At 50.7% G+C, this 27,137-nt stretch overlaps 1 protein-coding gene across 1 annotated transcript; it reads left to right on the top strand.

The window, feature by feature from the left end:
- Positions 1–493: 493 nt before the first annotated feature.
- Positions 494–26,928, top strand: c16h17orf75 (chromosome 16 C17orf75 homolog). Its single transcript, XM_070857926.1, has 10 exons — positions 494–710; positions 6,559–6,654; positions 9,095–9,220; positions 14,803–14,949; positions 16,195–16,252; positions 18,504–18,623; positions 19,783–19,847; positions 20,614–20,750; positions 23,428–23,531; positions 26,190–26,928. The coding sequence occupies exons 1-10, from the start codon at positions 583–585 to the stop codon at positions 26,409–26,411; spliced, it is 1,203 nt and encodes a 400-aa protein (XP_070714027.1). The 5' UTR covers positions 494–582; the 3' UTR covers positions 26,412–26,928.
- Positions 26,929–27,137: the final 209 nt, after the last annotated feature.

The following is a 27,137-nucleotide window of genomic DNA, read 5'->3' as shown; positions in this document are numbered from 1 at the left end:
CAGTGTCGGAGGTGCTGTCTTTTGGATGAGATGTTAAACTGAGGCCCGTAAAAGATTCTATGGTGCTATTTTGAAGAAGAGCGGGGGAGTTCTCTCTGGCATCCTGTGGCCACTATTTATCGTTAAAAACAGATGATGTGGCCGTTATCACATTGCTGTTCTGACGAAGGGTCGTCGACCTGAAACGTTTGCTCTGTTTTTTTTCTCTCCATAGATGCTGCCTGACCCGCTGAGATTTCCAGCATTCTCTGTTTTTATATCCCATTGCTATTTGTGGGATCTTGCTGTGCGCAAATTTGCTGCCCCGTTTCCTACACTCCTCAAAACTGAAAGTACTGTAAAGAGCTTTGGAATGTCCTGTGGTGGTGAAAGGCGTTGTAAAAATGTTTTTTTTAAAAAAAAGTCAGTTCTGAAGTGTGCAGCAGCGCCCGGCCGGAACGTTGGTGCGGGGGGAAGGAGGCAGCAGCCGGACTGTTATTGAAGGACGGACCAGCCGACTCCCACACGGAGCAAAGAAGCCGACGGACCGGGGCCTGGGGGAGAGACTGGGCTCAGGACCGGGACCGGGATCGGGGGCTCGGGATGATCAGCCAAAGCTCCTTCCAAGACTCGATGGACGGCGATGAGAAGGAGGCGGAGGCGGAGGAAGAGGAGCCGCCGAGAGAGCCGCAGCAAACGGACACTTACTACACCCTGTACCGCAGGCTCAGGTCCGGGCCAGGCCGAGGCCGGGGGGGGGGGACCGGGGTCAGGCTGGGGCGGGGGTCCGGGCCGTGGGGGGATCCGGGGGGACAGGGGTCAGGCCGGGGCGGGGGTCCGGGCCGTGGGGGGACCCGGGGGGTCAGGGGCGGGGACTCGGGTCACTGACCAGCACCTGGAGGCGGCCATTCGGCCCTCGAGCCCGTGCCGGCTCCGTACAGGAGCACTTCAGGCAGCCCCACTCCCCCCCCCCCCCCCCCCCGTCCTCTTCTCCCCCCCCCCCCCCCCCCCCCCCGTCCTCTTTTCTCCCCCCCCCCCGTCCTCTTTTCTCCCCCCCCCCCGTCCTCTTTTCTCCCCCCCCCCGTCCTCTTTTCTCCCCCCCCCCGTCCTCTTTTCTCCCCCCCCCGTCCTCTTTTCCCCCCCCCCCCGTCCTCTTTTCTCCCCCCCCCCCGTCCTCTTTCTCCCCCCCCCCCCGTCCTCTTTCTCCCCCCCCCCCCCGTCCTCTTTCTCCCCCCCCCCCGTCCTCTTTCTCCCCCCCCCCCCGTCCTCTTTCTCCCCCCCCCCCCGTCCTCTTTCTCCCCCCCCCCCCCCCGTCCTCTTTTCTCCCCCCCCCCCCCGTCCTCTTTTCTCCCCCCCCCCCGTCCTCTTTTCTCCCCCCCCCCCGTCCTCTTTTCTCCCCCCCCCCCCGTCCTCTTCCCCCCCCCCCGTCCTCTTCCCCCCCCCCCCCGTCCTCTTTCCCCCCCCCCCCCGTCCTCTTTCCCCCCCCCCCCCGTCCTCTTTCCCCCCCCCCCCCGTCCTCTTCCCCCCCCCCCCGTCCTCTTCCCCCCCCCCCCGTCCTCTTCCCCCCCCCCGTCCTCTTCCCCCCCCCCCCCGTCCTCTTCCCCCCCCCCCCGTCCTCTTCCCCCCCGTCTCCCCCCCCCGTCCTCTTCCCCCCCCCCCGTCCTCTTCCCCCCCCCCCGTCCTCTTCCTCTTCCCCCCCCCCCGTCCTCTTCCCCCCCCCCCCCGTCCTCTTCCCCCCCCCCCCCCCGTCCTCTTTCTCCCCCCCCCCCGTCCTCTTTCTCCCCCCCCCCCGTCCTCTTTCTCCCCCCCCCCCCCGTCCTCTTCTCCCCCCCCCCCCGTCCTCTTTCTCCCCCCCCCCCCGTCCTCTTTCTCCCCCCCCCCCCGTCCTCTTTCCCCCCCCCCCCCCGTCCTCTTTCCCCCCCCCCCCCGTCCTCTTCCCCCCTCCCCCCCCCGTCCTCTTCCCCCCCCCCCCTTCGTCCTCTTTCCCCCCCATCCTCTTTCCCCCCCCCATCCTCTTTCCCCCCCCCATCCTCTTTCCCCCCCCATCCTCTTTCCCCCCCCATCCTCTTTCCCCCCCCATCCTCTTTCCCCCCCCATCCTCTTTCCCCCCCCATCCTCTTTCCCCCCCCATCCTCTTTCCCCCCCCATCCTCTTTCCCCCCCCATCCTCTTTCCCCCCCCATCCTCTTTCCCCCCCCATCCTCTTTCCCCCCCCATCCTCTTTCCCCCCCCATCCTCTTTCCCCCCCCATCCTCTTTCCCCCCCCATCCTCTTTCCCCCCCCATCCTCTTTCCCCCCCCATCCTCTTTCCCCCCCCATCCTCTTTCCCCCCCCATCCTCTTTCCCCCCCCCATCCTCTTTCCCCCCCCATCCTCTTTCCCCCCCCATCCTCTTTCCCCCCCCATCCTCTTTCCCCCCCCATCCTCTTTCCCCCCCATCCTCTTTCCCCCCCCATCCTCTTTCCCCCCCCATCCTCTTTCCCCCCCATCCTCTTTCCCCCCCCATCCTCTTTCCCCCCCCATCCTCTTTCCCCCCCCATCCTCTTTCCCCCCCCATCCTCTTTCCCCCCCCATCCTCTTTCCCCCCCCCATCCTCTTTCCCCCCCCCATCCTCTTTCCCCCCCCATCCTCTTTCCCCCCCCCATCCTCTTTCCCCCCCCCATCCTCTTTCCCCCCCCCATCCTCTTCCCCCCCCCCCCCCGTCCTCTTTCCCCCCCCCATCCTCTCCCCTTATCCGTCAGGTACCTGTACCTATCCAGCGCCCTGTTGGCAGTGCCTCCATCACTCCCTCAGGCAGTGGCATTCCAGATCCTAATCACTCGCTGCGTAGTTTTTTTTCCCCCCCCTCGTGTGGTGCTTTTGCCAACCATCACAAAACCTCATGCCCTTTCCTTGCACAAACACCAGGGCAGCAGGCAGCGCCCATTCCGCACAGCGAGAGGCTTTTCGGCCCATCGAGCCCGTGCTGGCTCGCTGCATGGCACTTCAGCCAGTCCCTCTCCCCATAGCCCTTCAGGTAATTATCGAATTCCCTTTTCAACACCGCGATCTGCCTCCAGCACCCTTTCAGGCAGTGCATTCCAGATCCTAACCACTCGCTTGTAAAACACACGTTTTTTTTCCTCATGTTGCCTTTGGTTTGTTTGCCAATCACCTTAAAACTTCATGCCTGCCCCTTGCACCAGCCTGTCCTGGTTTGTATTGGCTACTCTTTTTATTTCCTACATTACAACAGTGACTACACTTCAAAAATTACTTCATTGGCTTTGGGATGTCTGGAGGTGGTGAAAGGTGCGATAGAAATGCAAGTCTTTTTCACTTCTTTTGGCTCAGAAGTGGTCACGAAACTGGATTTTGAAACACCTCAAACCAGGAGGGGGAAGGGAGGGAGGGGGAAATCACTGCATAACCTGGAATTCTGACCAGCTCTCCCTGCCCTGTATCCTGAGTAGTGGTAAAAGAGAGATTTTAGGTGTCCTCGCACAGGAAGCACAAAGTTAGCATGCAGGTACAGCAAGCAATTAGAAAGGCAAATGTCAAGTTGGCCTTTATTGCTAGAGGGTTGGAGTAGAAGAGTAAGGAAGCCTTGCTGCAATGATATAGAGCTTTAGTGAGACCACACCTGGAGGAATACTGTGTACATTTTTGGTCTCATTTAAGGAAGGATGTACATGCTTTAGAGGCAATGCAGCGAAGGTTTGCTAGATTGATTCCTGGGATGCGGGGGTTGTCCTATGAGGGGAGATGAGTATTGTGGGCCTATACTCTCTGGAGTTTAGAAGAATGAGAGATGATCTCATTAAAACACAAGATTCTGAGGGGAGTGGGGGATGGGGTGAGGGAGCGGTTGACATGCTAAGAGGATGTTTCCCCCGGGCTGGAGAGTCTAAAACCAGGGGGCACAGTCTCCGGATAAGGGCCGGCCTTTAAGACTGAGATGAGCAATTTCTTCACTGAGGGTTGTGAATCTTTGGAATTCTTTCTTTAAAAAGGGCGGTAGATGCTGAGTCATTGCGTATATTCAAAGCAGGGATTGATAGATTATTGGACTCTAGGGGAATCGAGGGATATGGGGCTCTGGCTGGAAAGTGGTGTTGAGGTTGAAGATCATCCTTAATCTTACAGAATGGCGGAGCAGGCTCGAGAGGCTGTATGGCCTACTGCCCCTAATTCGTATGTTCTTATGTGGTGCCAAGTGAATGGTGGACCTACCTAGAGGCCAGAATTGGAGGAGCGCAGAGATCTCAGAGGGGGGTGGGTCGTGGTCGGGTTGGAAGAGGTTATAGAGATACTGAGGGATGAGGCCATAGGGGGATTTGAACACACGAGAATTTAAAATTTGAGGCATTGGGGGACCAGGAACCAATGCAGGTCACACAGATCCAGGATGAGCAAGGGCAGCTCTGGCTGCCTGCCTCTCTTCCACGGTCTTGTCTGGAGCATGCATACTATTTACAACACAGAAACAGGCCATTCGACTAAACATTTATGCTGTACACGAGCCTCCCTCTAACCCCGTCACCATATCCTTCTATTCCTTTCTCCCTCATATGTTTATCCAGCTTCCCCTTAAATGCATCGATACTATTCGCCTCAACCCCTCCCTGTGGCAGCGAGTTCCACATTCTCACCCCTCTCTGGGGAAAGAGGTTTCTTCTGATTTTTCTTTTGGATTTATTAGCGACTGACTTATAATTATGGCTACTAGTTCTGGTTTCTCCCGCAAGTGTAAACATCTTCTCTGCGCAAACCCTTTCAAACCCTTTCATAATCTTAAAGACCTCTATCAGCTCATCCCTCAGCCTTCTCTCTTCTAGAGAAAAGAGACCTAGCCTGTTCAATCTTCCCTGATAAGTGCAACCTCTCAGTTCTGGTATCATCCTTCTATATCCTTTTTTATAATATGGAGACCAGAACCGTTCCCAGTATTCCAAATGCGGTCTAACCAAGGTTCTATACAAGTTGAACATAACTTCTCTACTTTTCAATTCCATCCCTCTAGAAATGAACCCCAGTGCTTTGTTTGCTTTTTTTTTAATGGCCTTATTAACCTGCGTCGCTACTTTTAGTGACTTGTGTATCCGTACCCCCAGATCCCCGTGTTCCTCTACCCCATTTGGACACTTAATTTCCAAGGAGTATGTGGCCTCATTAATTTTCTTACCAAAATGTACCACATCACACTTTATCTATATTGAAGTTCATTTGCCAATTACACGCACATTCTGCAAGTTTATTAATCTCTCCTATATTTTCTCGCATTTTATTAGAAAATTCAGTGGAGTATTTTGGTGATGGAGTTGTGCATCATTAGATATGAATATTTGTTGTGAATCATTCTGCTACGCTAGCTAAAATTAAGCCTCTGCAAAATGTTGAAGTATATGGTGGGGGGGGGGGGGGGAAATTGTTACTTATAAGATTATGTATATGGAAAAAGTGAGTCAAGGTTGTGTAGGTATGACCAATCTTTGAAGGAAAACAAAGGATTCCTTACAAGCATAGAGACCTTTTTTAAAGACGGTTTAGGTAAGGGGTAATACGAGGCGTCAGAGCTCTGAGCTTGTAGCCCAAATATAATCCTTGAGCCATGGGATTGGAACCTGACCAGTGCGTGAACAGAATCCTGTGGAGGGCAGGCTGTTGTCAGGCAAGTGGAGCCAGTGGTAGGCCAGGAGCGATCTAAAACGGGTTAACCCGGGAAAGGAATAAAAGAGCCGATGGGCTGTCTGGGTGCAAGGACCCGGGTTCTCAGGAAAGGGAGCAGTAGGTCGTATATAACGTGGCAGCTAATTTGCGCATAGCAAGCTCCCGAAAACAGCAATGAGTTCAATGACCAGATTTGGAATTCAGAAGAATGAGAGGTGATCTTATCGAAATGTATAAGATTATGAGGGGCCTTGACAAGGTGGATGCAGAGAGGATGTCTCCACTGATGGGGGAGACTAGAACTGGAGAGCATAATCTTAGAATAAGGGGCCATCCATTTAAAACAGAGATGAGGAGGAAGTTCTTCTGAGGGTTGTAGATCTGTGGAATTCGCTGCCTCAGAGCTGTGGAGGCTGGGACATTGAATAAATTTAAGACAGAAATAGACAGTTTCTTGAACGATAAGGGGTTATGGGGAGCGGGCAGGGAAGTGGACCTGAGTCCAAAATCAGATCAGCCATGATCGTATTAAATGGCGGAGCAGGCTCGAGAGGCCGTATGGCCTCCTGCTCCTATTTCTTATGTTCTTATTTATAATCTGTTTTAATGATGCTGACTAAGTGATACATATTACCAGGACACCGGGGAGAACTCCCTGCTCTTCTTCGAATAGTGTCATCGGATCTTTTATGCCCACCAGAGAGGGCAGACTGGGGCCTCTGTTTAACGCCTCCAACAGTGCGACGCGCTCTCAGCACTGCACTAGGAATGTCGGTCTGGATTTGGTGCTCTAGTCTCTGGAGTGGGACTTGAACCCACAGCCTTCTGACTCGGAAGTGAGTGCTGCCCACTGAGCCACGGCTGGGAGTGGCCTGTGCGTCCTGTGCCAGTGTATAATGGAAATGGAGCAATAACCGCAAATTATCTTGCAGATCTCAGCAGCTGAGGGACGGTGCGGATCTGGGGCACAGAAGAAATGGATCATCGGACACCTTCCCCAAGGAAACGGGCTCTCAGGAGGATCTTGGGTAAAGGAGCCGGTTGCTGTCTCAGCTAACTCTAACTTGTCTTATAAAGATCTACATGACTAGACCATAACTTGTGAATGTTTTTGTACATATGGGATGATTGGATCAAATTACACATTGAACTTGGGACACTAAAGGAACCAAGGGATATGGGGACAGGGCAGAAAAGTGGTGTTGAGGGAGAAGATCAGCCGTGATCTTATTGAATGACGAAGTAGACTCGAAGGGGCGAATGGCCTACTCTTGCTCCTATTTCTTATGTCCTTAGCCATGAAGCGTCTACAGCTTGGCTGGATCAAATGCCACATTCCAGGCAGAGCGTTGGGTTGGTTTTGCCCTCCTGGCGGTGACAATACTATTCTGCTTCAGTTGTTATGAGCGGAGTCAAACGGCGCCTTTTATTTGTGGCCTCCCCATTGTGATAGCCTATCGCTGCTCTTCATCTTCAAACCAAACTACTGAGCGAGCCACGCTGGCATTGTCTCCTTTTGCCGGGTCTGGAGTGCGCACTTCCGGTCGGGATACACCCAATGTACCTAACCTCTCAGAACCGAGGTGCAGATTGGCAAGAACCAAACCTTGAGGGCACGCAGTGTATGTAGGGGACTGTCGGAGTTTAACCAGCTAAAACCCAGCAACTTACAATCACCGAGCACTGCTTAACTGCTCGCCATATCCCAAACCCTGCAACATAACATTTAAAGGCTAAAGTTACCAGCCACTCAGCAGGGCTGGGTCACAGGCTGGGGATGCTGAATTCAATGTGCCTGACTGGGGAGGTAGGGAAGTTAGAATTGAGACAATTCCCGGTGTCTGAAAACATGGTGAGCCATTCCAGCTCATCATGGGCATCAAGCAACCAAGTTCCTTTTTTGATGTGTTCACATATAAAGATATAAAAAAAACTTTTCTAATTAGGTCCGAATTGCTGATGTGGACAGTGAGTGAGGGGGCGGGTGTGGGTGGTTTGGGGGTGTGGGTGGGGTGGGTGGGGTGGGGAGTTGGTGGGGGTTTGGCGGGGGGGGAGGGGGTTGGGGTTGTGGGTTGTGGGGGGGTTGTGTGGGGGGGGGTGGGGGGTTGTGGGGGGGGGGAGGGAGCAGGGGGGGAGCGAGGGTTGGGGGTTGGGTTGGTGAGGGGGGGGAGGGAGCGAGGAGGGGGGTTGGGGGTTGGGTTGGTGAGGGGGGTGGTTGGGGGTTGGGGTTGTGGGTTGTGGGGGGTTGTGGGGGGGGGGGAGGGAGCAGTGGGGGGAGCGAGGGGGGGGGGTTGGGGGTTGGGTTGGCGAGGGGGGGTTGGGTTGGTGAGGGGGGGAGGGAGCGAGGGTTGGGGGTTGGGTTGGTGAGGGGGGGAAGGGAGCGAGGGGGGGGGGTTGGGGGGTTGGGGTTGTGGGTTGTGGGGGGGGTGGGGGGGGGGGAGGGAGCAGTGGGGGGGAGCGAGGGGGGGGGGTTGGGGGTTGGGTTGGTGAGGGGGGGGAGGGAGCGAGTGGGGGGATTGGGGGTTGGGTTGGTGAGGGGGGGGGAGGGAGCGAGGGGGGGGGTTGGGGGTTGGGTTGGTGAGGGGGGGGAGGGAGCGAGGGGGGAGGTTGGGGGTTGGGTTGGTGAGGGGGGGAGGGAGCGAGGGGGGGGGTTGGGGGTTGGGTTGGTGAGGGGGGGGGTTGGGGGTTGGGTTGGTGAGGGGTTGGGGGTTGGGTTGGTGAGGGGGAGGGGTTGGGGGTTGGGTTGGTGAGGGGGGGAGGGAGCGAGGGGGGGGGGTTTGGGGGTTGGGTTGGTGAGGGGGGGGAGAGGGGGAGGGGGTTGGGGGTTGGGTTGGTGAGGGGGGGGGGTTGGTGTCGAGGGAGCGGGGCATCTGGCGGGGGTGGCGGAGCGAGCTGATGGGTTTTTATAGTAATGCGACAGCTCCCGTTACCAGCTTTTTTTCTGTTTCAAATTCTCAAACTGTCACGGTGGGGCTTGAGTTTGAGTTCCCTGGATTACTAGTTCAGCAACCTAACACTACTCCACCGTGCCCTCCTTAACTTCCTGCCATGTTTTATCTGAGCGAGAGGCGACCTGTTGGGCCTCTTGTTCTTCCTCCAAGTTGCTGTTGGGACAACTTGCTGGATGGACTCGCTGTGCCCAGTGCCATCTGGTGGCCTGATAGAGAATGGCAACTCACCACATACCATTTGGTAACTTTGGATCAGGGGATCAATTTGTTATCTTCTCAGGTTTTTAGGCTGTCAGTCAGTCACACCAGCTGACTTATTGCCCTATAGAAATATGAGCTTCTCCCTTCTCTGAATATTGGAAACATAAAAGTACTGGCCCCGTGCTGAGCAGGTGAATATCTCTACGGGTATGCGCGCGCATGTGTCTGTAGGTGAGAACAGGACTTTTGAAGATGTTTAGTTGCGAGACTCGATGTTCTGCTTTGCTGAGCAATGCAATCCTTATGTTTTCCGCAGTCTCTCTCTATTGGCCTCTAACCTGTCCGTCGCGGCTGAGTCAGAGCTTCGAGCGTTCATCGCTAAACGCCTCAGCAAAGGGGCTTTTTTTGGCGGAATAGGCACGATAGCAGCTGTGGATTTGAGGTAAGAAGGAAGATCTGAAGAACTTGCGTTTTATATAGTGCCTTTCACAACCTCCAGTCCTCCCAAAGCACGTCACAGCTAAAGAAGTACTTTTTGAAGTGTGGTCACTGTTGTAAATTAATAAACGCGGCAGCCAATTTGCGCCCAGTAAGCTCCCACAAACAGCAATGTGATAATGACCTTGGATCATCTGTATTAGTGATGCTGGCTGAGGGATAAATATTGGCCAGGACACCGGGGATAACTCTCCTGCCCTTTGAAATAGTGCCATGGGATAGTTACGTCCACCTGAGAAGACAGAAGGAGCCTCGGTTTCGAATTAGTGCCATGGGATCTTTTATGGCTACCTGAGGGTTTAATGTCTATCTAAAATATGGCACCTCTGACAGTGCAACACTCCCTCAGCACTGCACCAAAGGGTAGTTAAATGAGTGGGGAGTTAAACCCGAGTTCTGAGGTGAGAATACTCTCATTCTGCCTTCTTAAGCCTCCCTGATTTTAATCGCTTCACCATTGTTGGCCGTGCCTTCAGTTGCCTGGGGCCTAAGTTCTGGAATTCCCTCCTTAAACCTCTCCGCCTCTCTACCCCTCTTTCCTCCCATAAGATGCTCCTTAAAACCTACCTCCTTGTCCAAGCTTTTGGTCATCTGTCCCAATATCTCTATGTGGATCGGTGTCAAATGTTGTTTTGATAATGCTGCTGTGAAATGTCTTGGGAGGTTTTACTATGTTAAAGGCGCTACCTTCATCATCGGCAGTCCCTCGAAACGAGGATAACTTGCTTCCACGCCAAAAATGGATGAGTCATATAAAACCAAATAACTGTTGTATAAAATATAACTCATCGCTCCCCTGGTGGCTGAGTGGATAAATGCTCTGTGGCGTGCAGCTGGGCCATGCTGACTATAATAGAAACATAGAAACATAGAAAATAGGTGCAGGAGCAGGCTATTCAGCCCTTCTAGCCTGCACCGCCATTCAATGAGTTCATGGCTGAACATGAAACTTCAGTACCCCCTTCCTGCTTTCTCGCCATACCCCTTGATCCCCTGAGTAGTAAGGACTTCATCTAACTCCCTTTTGAATATATTTAGTGAATTGGCCTCAACTACTTCCTGTGGTAGAGAATTCCACAGGTTCACCACTCTCTGGGTGAAGAAGTTTCTCCTTATCTCGGTCCTAAATGGCTTACCCCTTATCCTCAGACTGTGATCCCTGGTTCTGGACTTCCCCAACATTGGGAACATTCTTCCTGCATCCAACCTGTCCAAACCTGTCAGAATTTTAAACGTTTCTATGAGGTCCCCTCTCACTCTTCTGAACTCCAGTGAATACAAGTTCAGTTGATCCAGTCTTTCTTGATAGGTCAGTCCCACCATCCCGGGAATCAGTCTGGTGAATCTTCGCTGCACTCCCTCAATAGCAAGAATGTCCTTCCTCAAGTTAGGAGACCAAAACTGTACACAATACTCCAGGTGTGGCCTCACCAAGGCCCTGTACAACTGTAGCAACACCTCCCTGCCCCTGTACTCAAATCCCCTCGCTATGAAGGCCAACATGCCATTTGCTTTCTTAACCGCCTGCTGTACCTGCATGCCAACCTTCAATGACTGATGTACCATGACACCCAGGTCTCGTTGCACCTTCCCTTTTCCTAATCTGTCACCATTCAGATAATAGTCTGTCTCTCTGTTTTTAACCACCAAAGTGGATAACCTCACATTTATCCACATTATACTTCATCTGCCACGCATTTGCCCACTCACCTAACCTATCCAAGTCACTCTGTAGCTTCATAGCATCCTCCTCGCAGCTCACACTGCCACTCAACTTAGTGTCATCCGCAAATTTGGAGATACTACATTTAATCTCCTCGTCCAAATCATTAATGTACAATGTAAACAGCTGGGGCCCCAGCACAGAACCCTGCGGTACCCCACTAGTCACTGCCTGCCATTCCGAAAAGTACCCATTTACTCCTACTCTTTGCTTCCTGTCTGACGACCAGTTCTCAATCCACGTCAGCACACTACCCCCAATCCCATGTGCTTTAACTTTGCACATTAATCTCCTGTGTGGGACCTTGTCGAAAGCTTTCTGAAAGTCCAAATATACCACATCAACTGGTACTCCTTTGTCCACTTTATTGGAAACATCCTCAAAAAATTCCAGAAGATTTGTCAAGCATGATCTCCCTTTCACAAATCCATGCTGACTTGGACCTATCATGTCACCATTTTCCAAATGCGCTGCTATGACATCCTTAATAATTGATTCCATCATTTTACCCACTACTGAGGTCAGGCTGACCGGTCTATAATTCCCTGCTTTCTCTCTCCCTCCTTTTTTTAAAAGTGGGGTTACATTGGCTACCCTCCACTCGATAGGAACTGATCCAGAGTCAATGGAATGTTGGAAAATGACTGTCAATGCATCCGCTATTTCCAAGGCCACCTCCTTAAGTACTCTGGGATGCAGTCCATCAGGCCCTGGGGATTTATCGGCCTTCAATCCCATCAATTTCCCCAACACAATTTCCCGACTAATAAAGATTTCCCTCAGTTCCTCCTCCTTACTAGACCCTCTGACCACTTTTATATCCGGAAGGTTGTTTGTGTCCTCCTTAGTGAATACTGAACCAAAGTACTTGTTCAATTGGTCTGCCATTTCTTTGTTCCCCGTTATGACTTCCCCTGATTCTGACTGCAGGGGACCTACGTTTGTCTTTACTAACCTTTTTCTCTTTACATACCTATAGAAACTTTTGCAATCCGCCTTAATGTTCCCTGCAAGCTTCTTCTCGTACTCCATTTTCCCTGCCCTAATCAAAACCTTTGTCCTTCTTTGCTGAGTTCTAAATTTCTCCCAGTCCCCAGGTTCGCTGCTATTTCTGGCCAATGTGTATGCCATTTCCTTGGCTTTAATATTATCCCTGATTTCCCTAGATAGCCACGGTTGAGCCACCTTCCCTTTTTTATTTTTACGCCAGACAGGAATGTACAATTGTTGTAATTCATCCATGCGGTCTCTAAATGTCTGCCATTGCCCATCCACAGTCAACCCCTTAAGTATCATTAGCCAATCTATCTTAGCCACTTCATGCCTCATACCTTCAAAGTTACCCTTCTTTAAGTTCTGGACCATGGTCTCTGAATTAACTGTTTCATTCTCCATCCTAATGCAGAATTCCACCATATTATGATCACTCTTCCCCAAGGGGCCTCGCACAATGAGATTGCTAATTAATCCTCTCTCATTACACAACACCCAGTCTAAGATGGCCTCCCCCCTAGTTGGTTCCTCGACATATTGGTCTAGAAAACCATCCCTTATGCACTCCAGGAAATCCTCCTCCACCGTATTGTTTCCAGTTTGGCTGGCCCAATCTATGTGCATATTAAAGTCACCCATTATAACTGCTGCACCTTTATTGCATGCACTCCTAATTTCCTGTTTGATGCCCTCCCCAACATCACTACTACTGTTTGGAGGTCTGTACACAACTCCCACTAATGATTTTTGCCCTTTAGTGTTCTGCAGCTCTACCCATATAGATTCCACATCATCCAAGCTAATGTCTTTCCTAACTATTGCATTAATCTCCTCTTTAACCAGCAATGCTACCCCACCTCCTTTTCCTTTTATTCTATCCTTCCTGAATGTTGAATACCCCTGGATGTTGAGTTCCCAGCCCTGATCATCCTGGAGCCACGTCTCTGTAATCCCAATCACATCATAATGTGTCCATCTTATTTGCCCAGAGTCAGAGTACAGCAGTTGGCAAGCTATACTGGGCCACGGTGTTCCACGGTTAGGGCTCCTGGTTGTTTTTGATTTCCATTGACTCCGGCTGAAAAGTAAGAATGTGTGAACATTGGGTGTGAATGATGCCTCCACAGCTGAATGGCCCACAACATTGTGCCCAGACTTACACATGAAGAATAGACTTAGAGGTACCAGAGCGTTTCCGGGGTGCCCCTATAATCGTGCACTAGCCTGGTGTTGTGAAATAGATATTCTGTTCTCCTTGGAGCAGGAAAGGTTAAGAGGAGATTTGATAGAGTTGCTCAAAATCATAAATGGTTTTGATGGAATAAATAAGAAGCAACGTTAGCCAGTAGGTAACCAGATTTAATATGATAGGGGAAAAAGAACTAGAGGCAACAGGAGGACTTTTTTTAATGCAATGAGTTGTTCTGATCTGAAACACGTTGCCTGAAAGAGTGATGGAAGCAGATTCAGTAGGAGTTGGATAAATATTTGAAGTGAAAACATTTACAGGGCTTTGGGGACAGAGCTGGGACTAATTGGATAGGTCTTTCAAAGGGCCAGCACAGCCGCGATGGGCCGAACGGCCTCCTCCTGTGCGGTCTGATATCATTGACTCGCGGCAGACGTGGCTATGGTGACACTGTTTAGTACAACGCTCCTTGCAAACACTCGCACGAGACTTCGTGTGTACGGTTACTTAATCATCTACCACCATTCAGTAACCAAGGAGATAAAGGACTCGCAACCATCCAAAAGAAATCGCACTCTACTTGTCTTTCAGACATGCCTCAGTGGGCCCTGCCCTCGTCTGAGTCAGAAGGTTGTGGGTTCAAGTCCCACTCCAGAGACTTGAGCACAAAATCTAACGCTGACACTCCAGTGCAGTGCTGAGGGAGTGCTGCACTGTCCATAAGAACATAAGAACATGGAACAGGAGTAGGCCATCTAGCCCCTCGAGCCTGCTCCGCCATTTAACAAGATCATGGCTGATCTGGCCGTGGACTCGGCTCCACTTACCCGCCCGCTCCTCGTAACCCATAATTCCCTTATTGGTTAAAATAAATTCCGATGTGTCATCTTTCGGAAGAGACGTTAAACCAAAACCCTGTCTGCTCTCTTAGGTGGTCATAAAAGATTCATTAGTACTATTTCAAAGGAGAGCATGTTGTCCTGTGTAGTATTTATCCCACAATCAACATAACAAAAGCAGATTATCTGGTCATTATCACATTGCTGTTTGTGGGAACTTGCTGTGTGCAAATTGGCTGCCGTGTTTCCCACATTACAACAGTGACTGCACTCCAAAAGTACTTCATTGGCTGTAAAGCACTTTTGGACATCCTGAGGTTGTGAAAGGTGCTATACAAATGCAAGTCTTTTTCCATTTTACTAACAAATGGGCAAAAACATTAAAGTTCACGTGCACACACCGTGTGAGTGAGTATTGTGGTCACGGGCTCAGCAACCAGTGTCTATTACTCATTTTCTGCTAATTAATTGGCAGTGCAATTAGCCACATCTGGATTCCCTGTTGGCCTTCCGGAGGCAGTGGCTTAATGTATTGGACAACACTGCTCTAGCACAATTCAGGGAGGAGAAAGCGTACACACAATGAGCGTCTGATGCTCCAGATTTATTCATTCACGTTGCTTTTTTTAAGAACCTTCGCAAATGTAAAAGCATCTGCAGGAAGCGGAGTGCTGCCCTCTCCCTGTGGAACTGTCCAGGGTGGTAATGAGTACTGAGATTTAGAGCTGGTCCCTTTTGCGTGCATCGTAATAGATGTAAAGTTAATGTCTGCTTATTTCCAGCATAGCTGAGCAGTCTGTCGCTTGTTACTATTGCCTGCTCCACCAGGACCAGTCTCCAGGGCCAGAAAGCGACGAAATGGAGTCAAAAGCCGTGGTCACTGATTATGTTCTCTGCTTTCTGGGAAGTACAGAAAAGAGCCTCGAACTATATCCTTCAAAGGTGCAGCTGCCTGACAGTTCCGCGAGTTTAGCCCGTGAGTAGACGAGCTATGCGGGCCAGGAAATGTCCTCGGTTAGTACGGTGTTAGCTGAACCGAGCCCAACCTGCACTGGGGGGGGGGGGCCGCGAGGGGACAGTTAGCCAGCGTCCTTGCCCACCAATCGCTGCTGGACATGCATATGTGTAAATGTCACGGCAAGTTCACACTGGACTGTGACGTCCTCCAAGGGTGAATAGCCAACACGGTCGAGCTTTACACATGAGTAAAATTACAGAGGAGAAAGGAAAGCAGCGCGAGGCGCTAAAGTGTGCTGCCCAGAATGCCCCAGGTTGAATCCTCAGTCTACACTGGGTCATCTCCCTCTGCGGACGGCATTTGGAGCCTTGGATTGGCCTTGATGTCACAGGGTAAGGAAGTGGGGAAAATCATCCGGGGCTCGTGTTCCGGATAACTCCTGTACCAGGTTGGGCTTTACTCTGCCGCTCTCCGTGTTCAATATGCCTGCGCTCGCCGACTGGTCTTGCATGTACTGGAGAGCGTTCTGTGAATCATAGGAAGTTGCACCATTTTGGCCCATCGTGTCTGTGCCGACCAAGAGCTCTCCAGCCTAATCCCACTTTCCAGCTCTTTGTCTGTAGCCCTGTAGGTTACGGCTCTTCAGGTGCACATCCAAGTACTTTTTAAATGTGGTGAGGGTTTCTGCCTCTACCACCCTTTCAGGCAGTGAGTTCCAGACCCCCACCACCCTCTGGGTGAAGAAATTTCCCCTCCAAATCCTTTCTAAACCTCCCCCAGATTACTTTAAATCTTTACCCCCTGTTTGTTGACCCTGCTGCTAAGGGAAACAGGTCCTTCCTACCCACTCTATCCAGGCCCCTCATAATTTTATACACCTCAATCGGGTCTCCCCTCAGCCTCCTCTGTTCCAAAGAAAACAGAGCCAGCATCTCCAATCTTTCCTCATCGCCAAAATTCTCCAGTCCAGGCAACATCCTCATAAATCTCTGTTCCCTCTCTAGTGCAATCGTATCTTTCCTGTAATGTGGTGACCAGAACTGCACGCAGTACTCCAGCTGTGGCCTAACTCTGCTCGTGGAGCTGTGCCCCAGTTGAGTTGATACCTTTGGAATTGAGGGGAGGGGAAGAATATGTTCCAAAGTTTTATACAATGAAAGCTGCAATTTGTGGGGTTTGGGTGATGCCATCGTTTGTTTGCTTAACAAGCCCATACTTTCAGAATCGAGTTGGATAAATATGCCCAGGGATTGCAGCTTTACTCAGATGCTGAGGTAAGGGATTTTGCTGTTTACCTTCTATTTATGTAGTAATTACAACAGGCCGTTCGGCCCAACCAGCCCGTGTTAGAGTTTATCCCCCAAATACCTACTCCCGAATCCTTCATCCCTGCTCTGTTATTTCCCCTCTCCTTCAACCAATTATCCAACAATTTTAAAATGTTGATGCAGTATTTGCTTCAGTCTGTGGACTCCACTACTGGAGTTAGTGACTGATGACCCTCGGTGTATAAACACACTCTCCTGCTCTCTCTCCTAAATGTCTCATTTAATCTCGTATCTATGTCGCCTCAATTGCTGGAAGCAGTCTGTTTCAAACTACTCTAATCTGCCACCTCTTGATTTTAAACACCTCTATCTAAAACATCCCTTGATGTTCTCTGCTGAAATGTGAACAGTCCCAGTTCTTCAAGTCTTTCTTCAGATTTGTATATACTCACACCCGGCCACTTTCCGAGTGAACCTGCACTGTAATCTCTCTCTCGTCTCCATATCCTGCCTATAGCGTGGAGCCGAGTGTTGCACACAGTACTCCAGCTGTGGTCTTGCTGAGGTTTTCTGTAGATTCACCATTAACCACTTGTTTTTAATGTCTTGTGAACCTGATCCTGAACCAAACCCTGCCCTCCCCACCGGCCCCACTCACAAAAGCAGTCTCCAGGTAATTGCTATTCCAGAAGTGCCCACCAGGGAGCGTGTGAACGGATTTAATGATTGTTGTTTGGTGGAAGAGTTAACAAGGGTTGGATCGCTGCTGCTGCAGTTCCTGATGTGAACAAGAGGAGGCGAAGTGATGTTTAATGTTGGTGCTTCAATGCAATCTTCAGTTTTTTTTTCAAACAGTCCCTCCCTCTATATTTTGATGTGTGTTTAATGCCTTTTAAGTTAAAGGTGTGAAATGCATTGCCTAGTGTGGCATCAGATCAGTGTGGCTTCAAACTCCGTCGCTGGGCCAGCTGATCACAGTGGGTGTAGTTTGGGACATTTTACTACGTTAAAGGCACTATATCAATGCACATTCTTTGCTAGCCGTGTCAGCTGTGGCTCATTGGGCAGCACACTGAGCCAGAAGATTGTGGGTTCAAGTCCCACTCCAGAGACTTGAGCACAAATTTAGGCTGGCACTCCCGGTGCCGCACAGTCGGAGGTGCTGTCTTTCGGATGAGACGTTGAACCGAGGCCCTGTCTGCCCCCGGGTAGATGTAAAAGATCCCAGGGCACTATTGAAGAAGAGCAGGGGAGTTCTTCATGGTGTCCTGGGGCCAATATTTATCCCTCAACCAACATCAATAAAACAGATTATCTGGTCATTATCACATTGCTGTTTGTGGGAGCTTGCTGAGCACAAATTGGCTGCCGCGTTTCCCACAATACAACAGTGACTACACTTCAAAAAGTACTTCGTTGGCTGTAAAGCGCTTTAGGATGTCCTGAGGTGGTGAAAGGTGCTATATAAATGCAAGTCTCGTTTTCTTTTTTTGTTGTTTTGGCTTCAGTGCCGTTGAATTAAGGAGGGACCCCCCCTGCCCTGCCCCTGCCCTGCCCCTGCAGAAAACCCACATTTTGTGGCGGCTGTTTGAGGACAGAATTGGGTTCAGTTGTGAAGCCCCCCTGGCAGTCGCTATATAGGCTCGTGCATGAAGACTTGAACACTTGGGTGAAGTACCCGAGGTTACTGGTCCTACTGTACCTGTGGCAATTGTTGAGATGTGAGGCTTTATAGTGCTGACAGGATATATAACTGTGCAGGTATCGTAGCGGAGCCTGATTCTGTCCACGGGCAACTTGCACATACACACATGCTAAATTCTCATCCTTGTTTTCGAATCCCTCTATGGCCGCCCCCTCCTCCCTGTCTCTAACCTCTTCCAGCGCCACAAGCCTTTGCTTTCCTCCAATTCTGGCCTCTTGAACAGCCCCAATGCTCGAAGGTTGGCGGCCGTGCCTTCAGCTGCCTGGGCCCCAAGCTCTGGGGTTCCCTCCCTAAACCTCTCCACCTCTCTCTCTTCCTTTTAACACACTCCTTAAAACCTACCTCTTTGGCCAAGCTTTTGATCACCTGTCCTAATATCTCCTGTGAAGCGCCTTGGAACGTTTTACTAGGATAAAGGCACTACGTAAATGCAAGTTGTTGTCTGAGCACAGGCTGGGGACTGAAGCTGGGACCTTTGTGGTCTGCGTGGCTTGCAACTCACTGGATTAAACTTTCCCTGAACCAAACTTTGTGTGTGTGTGTGTTCCGCAGGCTGGTGCTGTCGAGTTGCATACCCAGCTGTACCTGAGCAGCTGGTATGATGACACTGTGCTCTACATACAAAGGGTGGTGCAACTATTCCAGGACAGGCTCCCTGTTCTGTTACGGGCCGTGAGTATTTATATAGAAAAACAGGCGCTGCTGTTATCTGAAAAATGTACTTGCGTTAACTTGATGAGAAATGGTCATGTTTTTTTAAAAAAAATTTCCGTTGACTTTTTCAAAGTTGATTTTTTTAAAAATTAACAGAATGTGGGCGTCGCTGGCAAGGCCGACATTTATTGCCGCTCTCTAATTGAGAAGCTGAACTGCCTTCTTGAACTGCTGCAGTCCATGATACTCCGTAATTGTGAACCTGTGGAATTCTCTACCGCAGAAAGTTGTTGAGGCCAGTTCGTTAGATATATTCAAAAGGGAGTTAGATGTGGCCCTTACGGCCAAAGGGATCAAGGGGTATGGAGAGAAAGCAGGAATGGGGTACTGAAGGTGAGTGATCAGCCATGATCTTATTGAATGGCGGTGCAGGCTCGAAGGGCCGAATGGCCTACTCCTGCACCTATTTTCTGTGTTTCTTTGTAGTGGTTTGGTACAACTGAGGTGGCTTGGCTGTTTCGGAGGGCAGCTAAGAGTCAACCACATTGCTGTGGGTCTGAAGCCAGACCGGGAAGAGCGGCAGATTTCCTTCCCTAATGGACGTTAGTAAACCAGATGGGCTCTTACGACAATCCGGCAGTTTCCTGGTCACCCTTACTGATCCTGCCTTTCAAAAATAACGCTTTATTCCAGATTTATTTAATTAACTGAATTTAATTCAGAAGATATTCTTTACCCAGAGAGTGGTGAGAATGTGGAGCTCACTACCACATGGGGGGGATTGAAGCGAATAGTATCGATGCATTTAAGGGGAGGCTGGACAAGCGTATGGGGGAGAAAGGAATGGCGGGTTCTGCTGATAGAATTAGATGAGGAAAGACAGGAGGCGGCTCGAGTGGAGCATAAACGCCGGCATGGACTGGTTGGGCCAAATGGCCTGTTTCTGTGCCGTATGTTGTATGTAAATTCCCAGCTGCCGTGGTGGGATTTGGACTCCTGTCTCCGGATCATTAGTCCAGGTCCCTGGATTACTGGCCCAGTGACACATCCACTGTGCTACCACAGTCTGTATTGGATAGCAGGCCATTTCGAGCTTTGGACTGGAGTATAAGTTGTAGATTCTGAATACTTTAGTATTTGTGTGGGTCTCTAATCACCCGCTGTTGTATTTTTCTAGGCTTTGAGTCACACTCCCGTGGAAGTTAAAGGTTCAGACAACAAAATAAAACAGGATGTCGAAAGGTAAGAAATGCTGTGGTGTGTAAATTGGTTCTTGTTTGTGGTAACTGGTTTTGCCGTGCCTGGTAACTAGTCTGTTACGATGTCAGCTAGTTTTAATTTAATGGTCTGCTGGCTTCTTGTCCTCCTCCCAGATCCTCCAGCCAATGGCACTGCCACCTTGGCTGAGATTGACTTGATTAAACCAGGGATGAGTGCTGGGCCTTCTAATCCGTATGGTTCAGCACTGTACAAACAACTTACCCTTTAACGTAGTAAAACGTCTCAATGCTCTTCTTAGGAGTGTGACTCAGACAAAAAGTGTGACTCAAAGCCCAGAAAAATACAACAGCGGGTGTTTAGAGACCCATACAAATACTAAAGTATTCAGAATCTCCAACTTATACTCCAGTCCAAAGCTCGAAATGGCCTTGATATCCAATGCAGGCTGTGGTAGCAGTTAGGAGCTAGGAGATATTAGGAGGGGCTTGGTCAGAGGTGGGTTTTAAGGAGCGACTTAAAGGAGGAGAGAGAGAGAGGCGAAGAAGTTTAGGGAGGGAATTTCAGAGCTTAGGGCCCAGGCAGCTGAAGGCACGGCTGCCAATGGAGTGGGGGCGCATAATAATCCGTTAGATTATTGGATTTATCGGTAACAAGGGTTCAAGAGAGTCACAGAAAGCTGAGGGCTCATGATGTGACTCCTAAGTGCCCTAAAGTTCGAATCTCTCTCTTACTGTTGAGACTAAATCAACACGTAAAACCGATTGTAAATGTCGCTTTGTTGTGCCAGGTTTCTCAGTGCTGCCAGCCTTCAGGGCCTGATCCAAGAGGACACCCTCGCTTCACTGTGTAAAGCGATGACCGAGGAACAACAGAAAGCCATTGTTATCGACTGCAGTGAATCTACTCCCACCTTTCAAAATGCTGGTAGGAACTTAAAGCCCTAACTCCCAGCACAAAGGAAAGTCCCCTTGGACGAGATTCCGGAGTTTGCCTAAACCTGCTGTGCAGTGACCCCACTGGTCAACGAGGGAAACTGCAGCCTGTGTGGCACTGCAGCTCCGGGATGAACCAGCAGGGGGTGCATTGATCTGCAGTTAGCTGTGTAAACTGTACAGAGCAGAGAAGGCTAAGGGGAGATTTGACAGAGGTGTTTAAAATCAAGCAGACTAAATAAACAAAAGCTGTTTCCAGTGGCTGAAGGGACGATAACCAAAGAGCACAGTATTAAGGTGATTAGCAAATGAACCAGAGGCGACAGGAGGAAAAACCTTTAACGCAATAAGTAGTTAGGATTTGGAATGCACTGCCTGATAGGGTGGTGGCAACAGATTCAGTTACAGGGCTATGGGGAAAGGGCGGGGGAGTGGGACTAACTGGATCGCTCTTCAAAGGAGCCGGCGCAGACTTGATGGGCTGAATGGCCTCTTGTACTGTACTATTTCATGATTCTAGAACATAAGAATTAGGAGCAGGAGTCGGCCATACAGCCCCTCGAACCTGCTCCGCATTCAATAGGATGATGGCTAATCTACCTCAACTGCACTTTCCTGCCCAATCCCCATATCCCTTGATTCCCCTAGTCCAAAAATCTATCGATCTCAGCCTTGAATATACTCAACGACTGAGCCTCCACAGCCCTCTGGGGCAGAGAATTCCAAAGATTCACAACCCTCTGAATAAAGAAATTTCTCCTCATCTCAGTCTTAAGTAGCTGACCCCTTATCCTGAGACCTCCTGGTTCTAGTCTCTCCAGACAGGGAAAACAGCCTCTCAGCATCTACCCTGTCAAGCCCCCTAAGAATTTTATACATTTCAATGTTGCTTATGGGCTGTAAACCTCTACGATTCTAATTTACAGTGAGCAGTTTCAAAGCTCTTTCCTCCCCAGAGTACTGGGCATTGTGTTGAAGACTGTAACAGCATTAAGGTGCACCAACCGGGGGCTGAGGAGTGACACCAGTGCTCTTGTCCCTCTATGGGAAGATATGCCAAGGTTCCTGACTCGTGTGGAGTATAGACACCAGCACAGACTAGAGTGGCCTGTTTTTGTGCTGTGTGTTCCATGTCACTCTATTCTAGTATGCTGCTCAATGCTGAGAGATGGAACACCTTTCGATTTCAGCCAGTGTTGGCGTCAAGCACTCCCAGATCAGGTGTATCATAAGGTAGATGCAGAATAAATTTCTTTTCTCTGCCCCAAATAATGAGGCTCATCTCTCCACAGTCCCAGAGGGCCATCCTACTGTAGCAGTGCAATGGTTTCAATTTCCCTCACCTGCTATCCCACCGGCTCTGAGTGAGATTGACAATTGCTGCTGAATTGGAGACAGTTTTGATGTCAGACGCGTGGATCTGGGTTGGCAATGTCCAAATCCTTCCACACGTAACCACTACAGCCAGAAAACGAGGGCAGGCATCGATCTGACCGTCTCAGTTTTAACCGAGGCACTTGGGGCGGGAGGCTAGTGTTTATGGCAGCCAGCTCCCCAACAGATGGTTGTCATTTAGAGATATTTTGAAATGGTTTCCCGGATCTCGCAGTGAATTTATTGCAGTGGGTTGCTGGGCCAGAGAGACCAGGATGGTCCCAACTTTCATTCCAATTCTGTGCGGTTCAGTAGATTTTGGAGACTGCAATTCCCCTTTAGTGCCCTGGGTTAGTGTTGTGAAGATATGCCAAAGTCCCTGATCGCTTTGCAATGACCCATGCTGGAACGTGCATGTGCGTACACTACACCCTTGTGTACAGACAGTCTCCGACTCTGGCTCGCATGAATAGTGACCACTTGAAACTGGTGCCAAGCAATGTTCCAGTAATTTATGTTTTGGGTGCACGGTCCCGTTTAAGGGGCTGCGTGGCCCATTCACAGTTTCGCGCATGCACGAACTTCAGTATTGAAAAGGGCTGTCCTGGGACCAGCCGAGAGCTGCACAGTTAACGGGGAACGTTGGTGCCAATGGAACTGTATCCCAGAAAGGAGTTGTGCCTTCAGGAGGGGAGAAACACTGACCGAGATTGGAGAGCGAGCTTGTCATGAATTGTGCTGTGTCAGAGTGGTACACTCCCAATGCCCCACATGCACCAATACACCACTGTACTGCCCCTCGACCAGGTTAGGGAACAGCATTGACCTGTTGGAGTAGCTAGCTCATCCCTCCCCCTAGATTTATGGTGGTCCCTGCCCTGTCCCACCCCCTGCAATCGGGCCTTCTGTGTTACCGGTGGCTTCACTGGCGTTGGCCGTCCAGCACCACAGCGAAGGGGCCATTCTTTACACGAGCAGACACCTGATCCTGTCCCCACACACACACGGCCTGCCAGCAAGGATTGCGGGGCAGCACTCGGGAATGGGGATGGTAGTAGAATCCTTCACTTCCAGGGACACTGAAACCACGTAACTCTGATAAGAGCTTGGATCCGTGTGGGGTGATCTTGGTTTGTGCTGATCCACTGAGCCAGCAGAATAATCGAGTTGGTGGCGATGGATCTGCTGCTTCATATCCACTGCATTAGAATCAAGCGACTCTCGGCTTTTAAATCTGTTTTTTCGGTTGTTTGCTGGGCCTGATTCCTGGCTCACCGTCTGGTCTTGTCTTACAGTGAGCAACAAGTTCTGTGAAGACTGGATCCCTTCCTTTTTAAACAGTCTGGAAGGTGGCAATCCTTTTCTCATCAGGCAAATTCTGGAGAATTTTAAGTTAAAGGTAAGGGCGCTGCCCGTCTGCTCCTGGTGACCTGTGAGAGGGAGGCCGGGAAAGATGGATTTAAATAGCAATTCAAGTTGTTTTTGCCTTTTCCCAAGCTGATGTGCCCTAGGGTGCTGCATCTAACTGGGGTAATCAGCTTTACACCACTGATTGTTTCCAACGGGGGAGTTTTCAATGTTTCTCCTCCCCTGAAGGTGCTAACTCTTGTGGTCAGTGTGACGGGGAACGCCCAGTGCCCTGTGTCGTGGTGTTGCACAGTGACGGGGAACGCCCAGTGCCCTGTGTCGTGGTGTTACACAGTGACTGGGAACGCCCAGTGCCCTGTGTCGTGGTGTTACACAGTGACGGGGAACGCCCAGTGCCCTGTATTGTGTTGTCAGTGTGACGGGAATGCCCGGTGCCCTGTATTGTGTTGTCAGTGTGATGAGGAATGCCCGGTGCCCTGTATTGTGCTGTCAGTGTGACGGGGAATGCCCAGTGCCCTGTATTGTGCTGTCAGTGTGATGAGGAATGCCCGGTGCCCTGTATTGTGCTGTCAGTGTGATGAGGAATGCCCGGTGCCCTGTATTGTGTTGTCAGTGTGACGGGGAATGCCCGGTGCCCTGTATTGTGTTGTCAGTGTGACGGGGAATGCCCGGTGCCCTGTATTGTGCTGTCAGTGTGACGGGGAATGCCCGGTGCCCCGTATTGTGTTGTCAGTGTGACGGGGAATGCCCGGTGCCCTGTATTGTGCTGTCAGTGTGACGGGGAATGCCCGGTGCCCTGTATTGTGCTGTCAGTGTGACGGGAATGCCCGGTGCCCTGTATTGTGTTGTCATAGTGACGGGGGACGCACTCAGTCACATCCTGGGTACAGCTCTGTGAGTGACCGAGCATCTCAGTACCTCTCTACAATGATCTGTGGATTCACATACATTGATGATTCTCCGCGGAATAGTGACCCCTGCAGGGCAGCACTGAGCCCGATGCCATCCGTGTTCCTTGCAGGCAGAGGATGTGAATCAGTCGCAGAAACTCTCCGTCAGTCCTGGTCCGCAGCCAGCGTTACCGAGCTCGGCCGTGCTGCAGTAAAGACAGATTTGCATTTATATAGCGCCTTTCATGACCACAGACATGTCAGCACTTTACAGCCAATGAAGTACTTTTTGGAATGTAGTGACTGTCTTAATGTGGGAAACGCGGCAGCCAACATGCGCACAGCAAGCTCCCACAAACTGCAATGTGATCATGACCAGAAACTTTTTTTTAGTGATGATGATGGTTGAGGGATAAATATTGCCCAGGATACCGGGGATAACTCCCCTGCTCTTCGAAATAGTGCCTTGGGATCTTTTACGTCAAACTGAGGCCCTGTCTGCCCTCTCAGGTGAACGCCTCATCCCGAAGACTGCCGCCCCTCCGACGGTGCGGCGCTCCCTCGGTGCTGCCCCTCCGACGGTGCGGCGCTCCCTCGGTGCTGCCCCTCCGACGGTGCGGTGCTCCCTCGGTGCTGCCCCTCCGACGGTGCGGCGCTCCCTCGGTGCTGCCCCTCCGACGGTGCGGCGCTCCCTCGGTGCTGCCCCTCCGACGGTGCGGCGCTCCCTCGGTGCTGCCCCTCCGACAGTGCGGCGCTCCCTCGGTGCTGCCCCTCCGACAGTGCGGCGCTCCCTCGGTGCGGTGCTGCCTCGGGTGTGTTAGCCTGGATTTTTGTGCTCAAGTCTCAGGAGTGGGACAACCTTCTGACTCGAGGCTAGCGTGTTACCACTGAGCCACAGCTGACTGTTATTGGCCCTGAAATCCTGGTCCTCTGCTTCCCGTGGGCGCTCGCCAGAAAGAAGCTAAAAAGATCCACACCCAGCTTTTCCTACTGTGCCCACTGGCGATCCCGGTCCCGAGACGACCTCCGTAGGAGTCACGTGGGCCTGGATACCCAATCACAGTACAGTATTTTCTCCATCATAGTAATAGGAGTTTCGTAAGTCCGAAGTTGCTATTATGAATGAGAAGCACACCCAAATACTACATAAAAAAAATTATAAAAACACCTTGCATAAATAAATTATAGAAATTAAAGGTGACGTTTTTGAAATAAAAATATTTGCCAATTTTAAAAAAAAAAGTTTTAATTATGGTTTAAAATAAACTTGCCTTTAGTGGACAGGGTTTTTAACATTAAAATGTGTTTTTAAAATTTTATTTTTATGTTTTAAAACTCTTGGGTTGGTAAAAGTAGGCGCTGTGCTTGCTTTTACCAGCCGCAAGAGTTTGAAGGACATGTACAGGGCAAATACCACAACCTCTGCCGAGGGAATGTCTTTCCCGAGATACGGGCAATCTATCAAGCCAGAACTTGACGGATGGTAAAAGCTGGTTTTCGGCGCATGCGCATTGCGTGCCTCCTCTGGGTCCGTGCGGAGTGTGGACAGACCCGGGGCGGCTGGGATTTCAAGGCCGTTATTACTGAGCCCGCAGGCTAGAAACTCGAGCCTGCGAGATCGCTGGTCCGGAGAGTCGAGTCTCCGATGGATGGTGCCCTTTACCCTCTGAACCACAAGGAAGCTTGCTCGATACTGTTTCTAATTCTTAAGCACATGTCCAAGTATATATTTTTAAAAACCTGAATTATTGGTTAATTCCCATCTAATCTAAACCTCTCACCTGTGTGTGGACTTTCAGGCGATCCAGGACATGAACAGCCTGAAGCGGTACATTCGACAGGCCGAGACCAACAACTACGCCCTGTTCAAGTGTTTTGTCTTCCTCAAGAACTGTGGCAATGGAGACGTCCTCCTGCACAATGTCAAGGTGGAGCATGTGGAGATGCCAGAGGCCCGCAATGTAGTGCAGGTTCTGGAAGAATTCATGTACGAAGAAGGCATGATTACTCCCACTAACTAAACAAATACCGCGTCTAACTAATGGTTTACTTTAGCAAAGACTTTATTTTGTCGTGCTGTGGATCTAATTGTGCAGGTACTGTGTTTCTCCAGCTGCAGCCTGTGTGTGTTATAAAGAGCTGTGTAAGCAGGCTGTGATACAGGTCACCATCGATTGGCCACGCTGCATAATTACTGAGCCCAGCCGCCTGACACACGGCCCTTTGTCTCCAATGTTTTAGGCAGGAACACAAACTCAATCCAGCTTCCTCAGTCGAACTTTCTGCTGGGAAAAGCAGAGGGGGTGGGATTGCATCTTGCTGCAGATTGTGGAGGGGGGCACAGGGCAGTAGAAGGTGATCATTTGAGGTTCAACACTACAGGGCTGGGGCTGAGCTGAGAAGGGACCCAGACTGACACTTGGAGACTCCCCTCCTACGGGTAAAGGGTTTAAGCGGGGAACCCGTGGGAGTTAGGCACTGTGACTGCAAGGTGCCTGTTTGGGACAAGTGGGGAGTGATGCTGCTTACATAACCGGTGGGTGGGTGGGTGGGTGTGAGGAGGGGGGGAAGAGAGAGAGAGATGCTAAACATTCCTGACCGAGTAGGGAGAGGAAGGAAATGAAAAGGCCGGTTGTTTTTTTTAAGACAAGTTTCTGAGAAACTGATCATTGGGTAATTTGGGGGTAATGAACACAGGGTTTAATTTCCTCCGGTCGTATTAATCTGAAGGGTTAGAATGGCGCAGA

The sequence above is a fragment of the Pristiophorus japonicus genome, chromosome 16, assembly GCF_044704955.1.
Source record: "Pristiophorus japonicus isolate sPriJap1 chromosome 16, sPriJap1.hap1, whole genome shotgun sequence".
Classification (NCBI taxonomy): domain Eukaryota; kingdom Metazoa; phylum Chordata; class Chondrichthyes; family Pristiophoridae; genus Pristiophorus; species Pristiophorus japonicus.
The sequence above is the reverse complement of the archived record's forward strand: the minus strand, read 5'-3'. Positions and strand labels throughout refer to the sequence as shown.

Coding starts and splice junctions, on each gene's coding strand:
- c16h17orf75 (XM_070857926.1), top strand. CDS start 583: ATGATCAGCCAAAGCTCCTTCCAAGACTCGATGGACGGCGATGAGAAG. Junction 6,655..9,094: donor GGCTCTCAGGAGGATCTTGG/GTAAAGGAGCCG, acceptor TGTTTTCCGCAG/TCTCTCTCTATTGGCCTCTA. Junction 18,624..19,782: donor TCCCTGTTCTGTTACGGGCC/GTGAGTATTTAT, acceptor GTATTTTTCTAG/GCTTTGAGTCACACTCCCGT.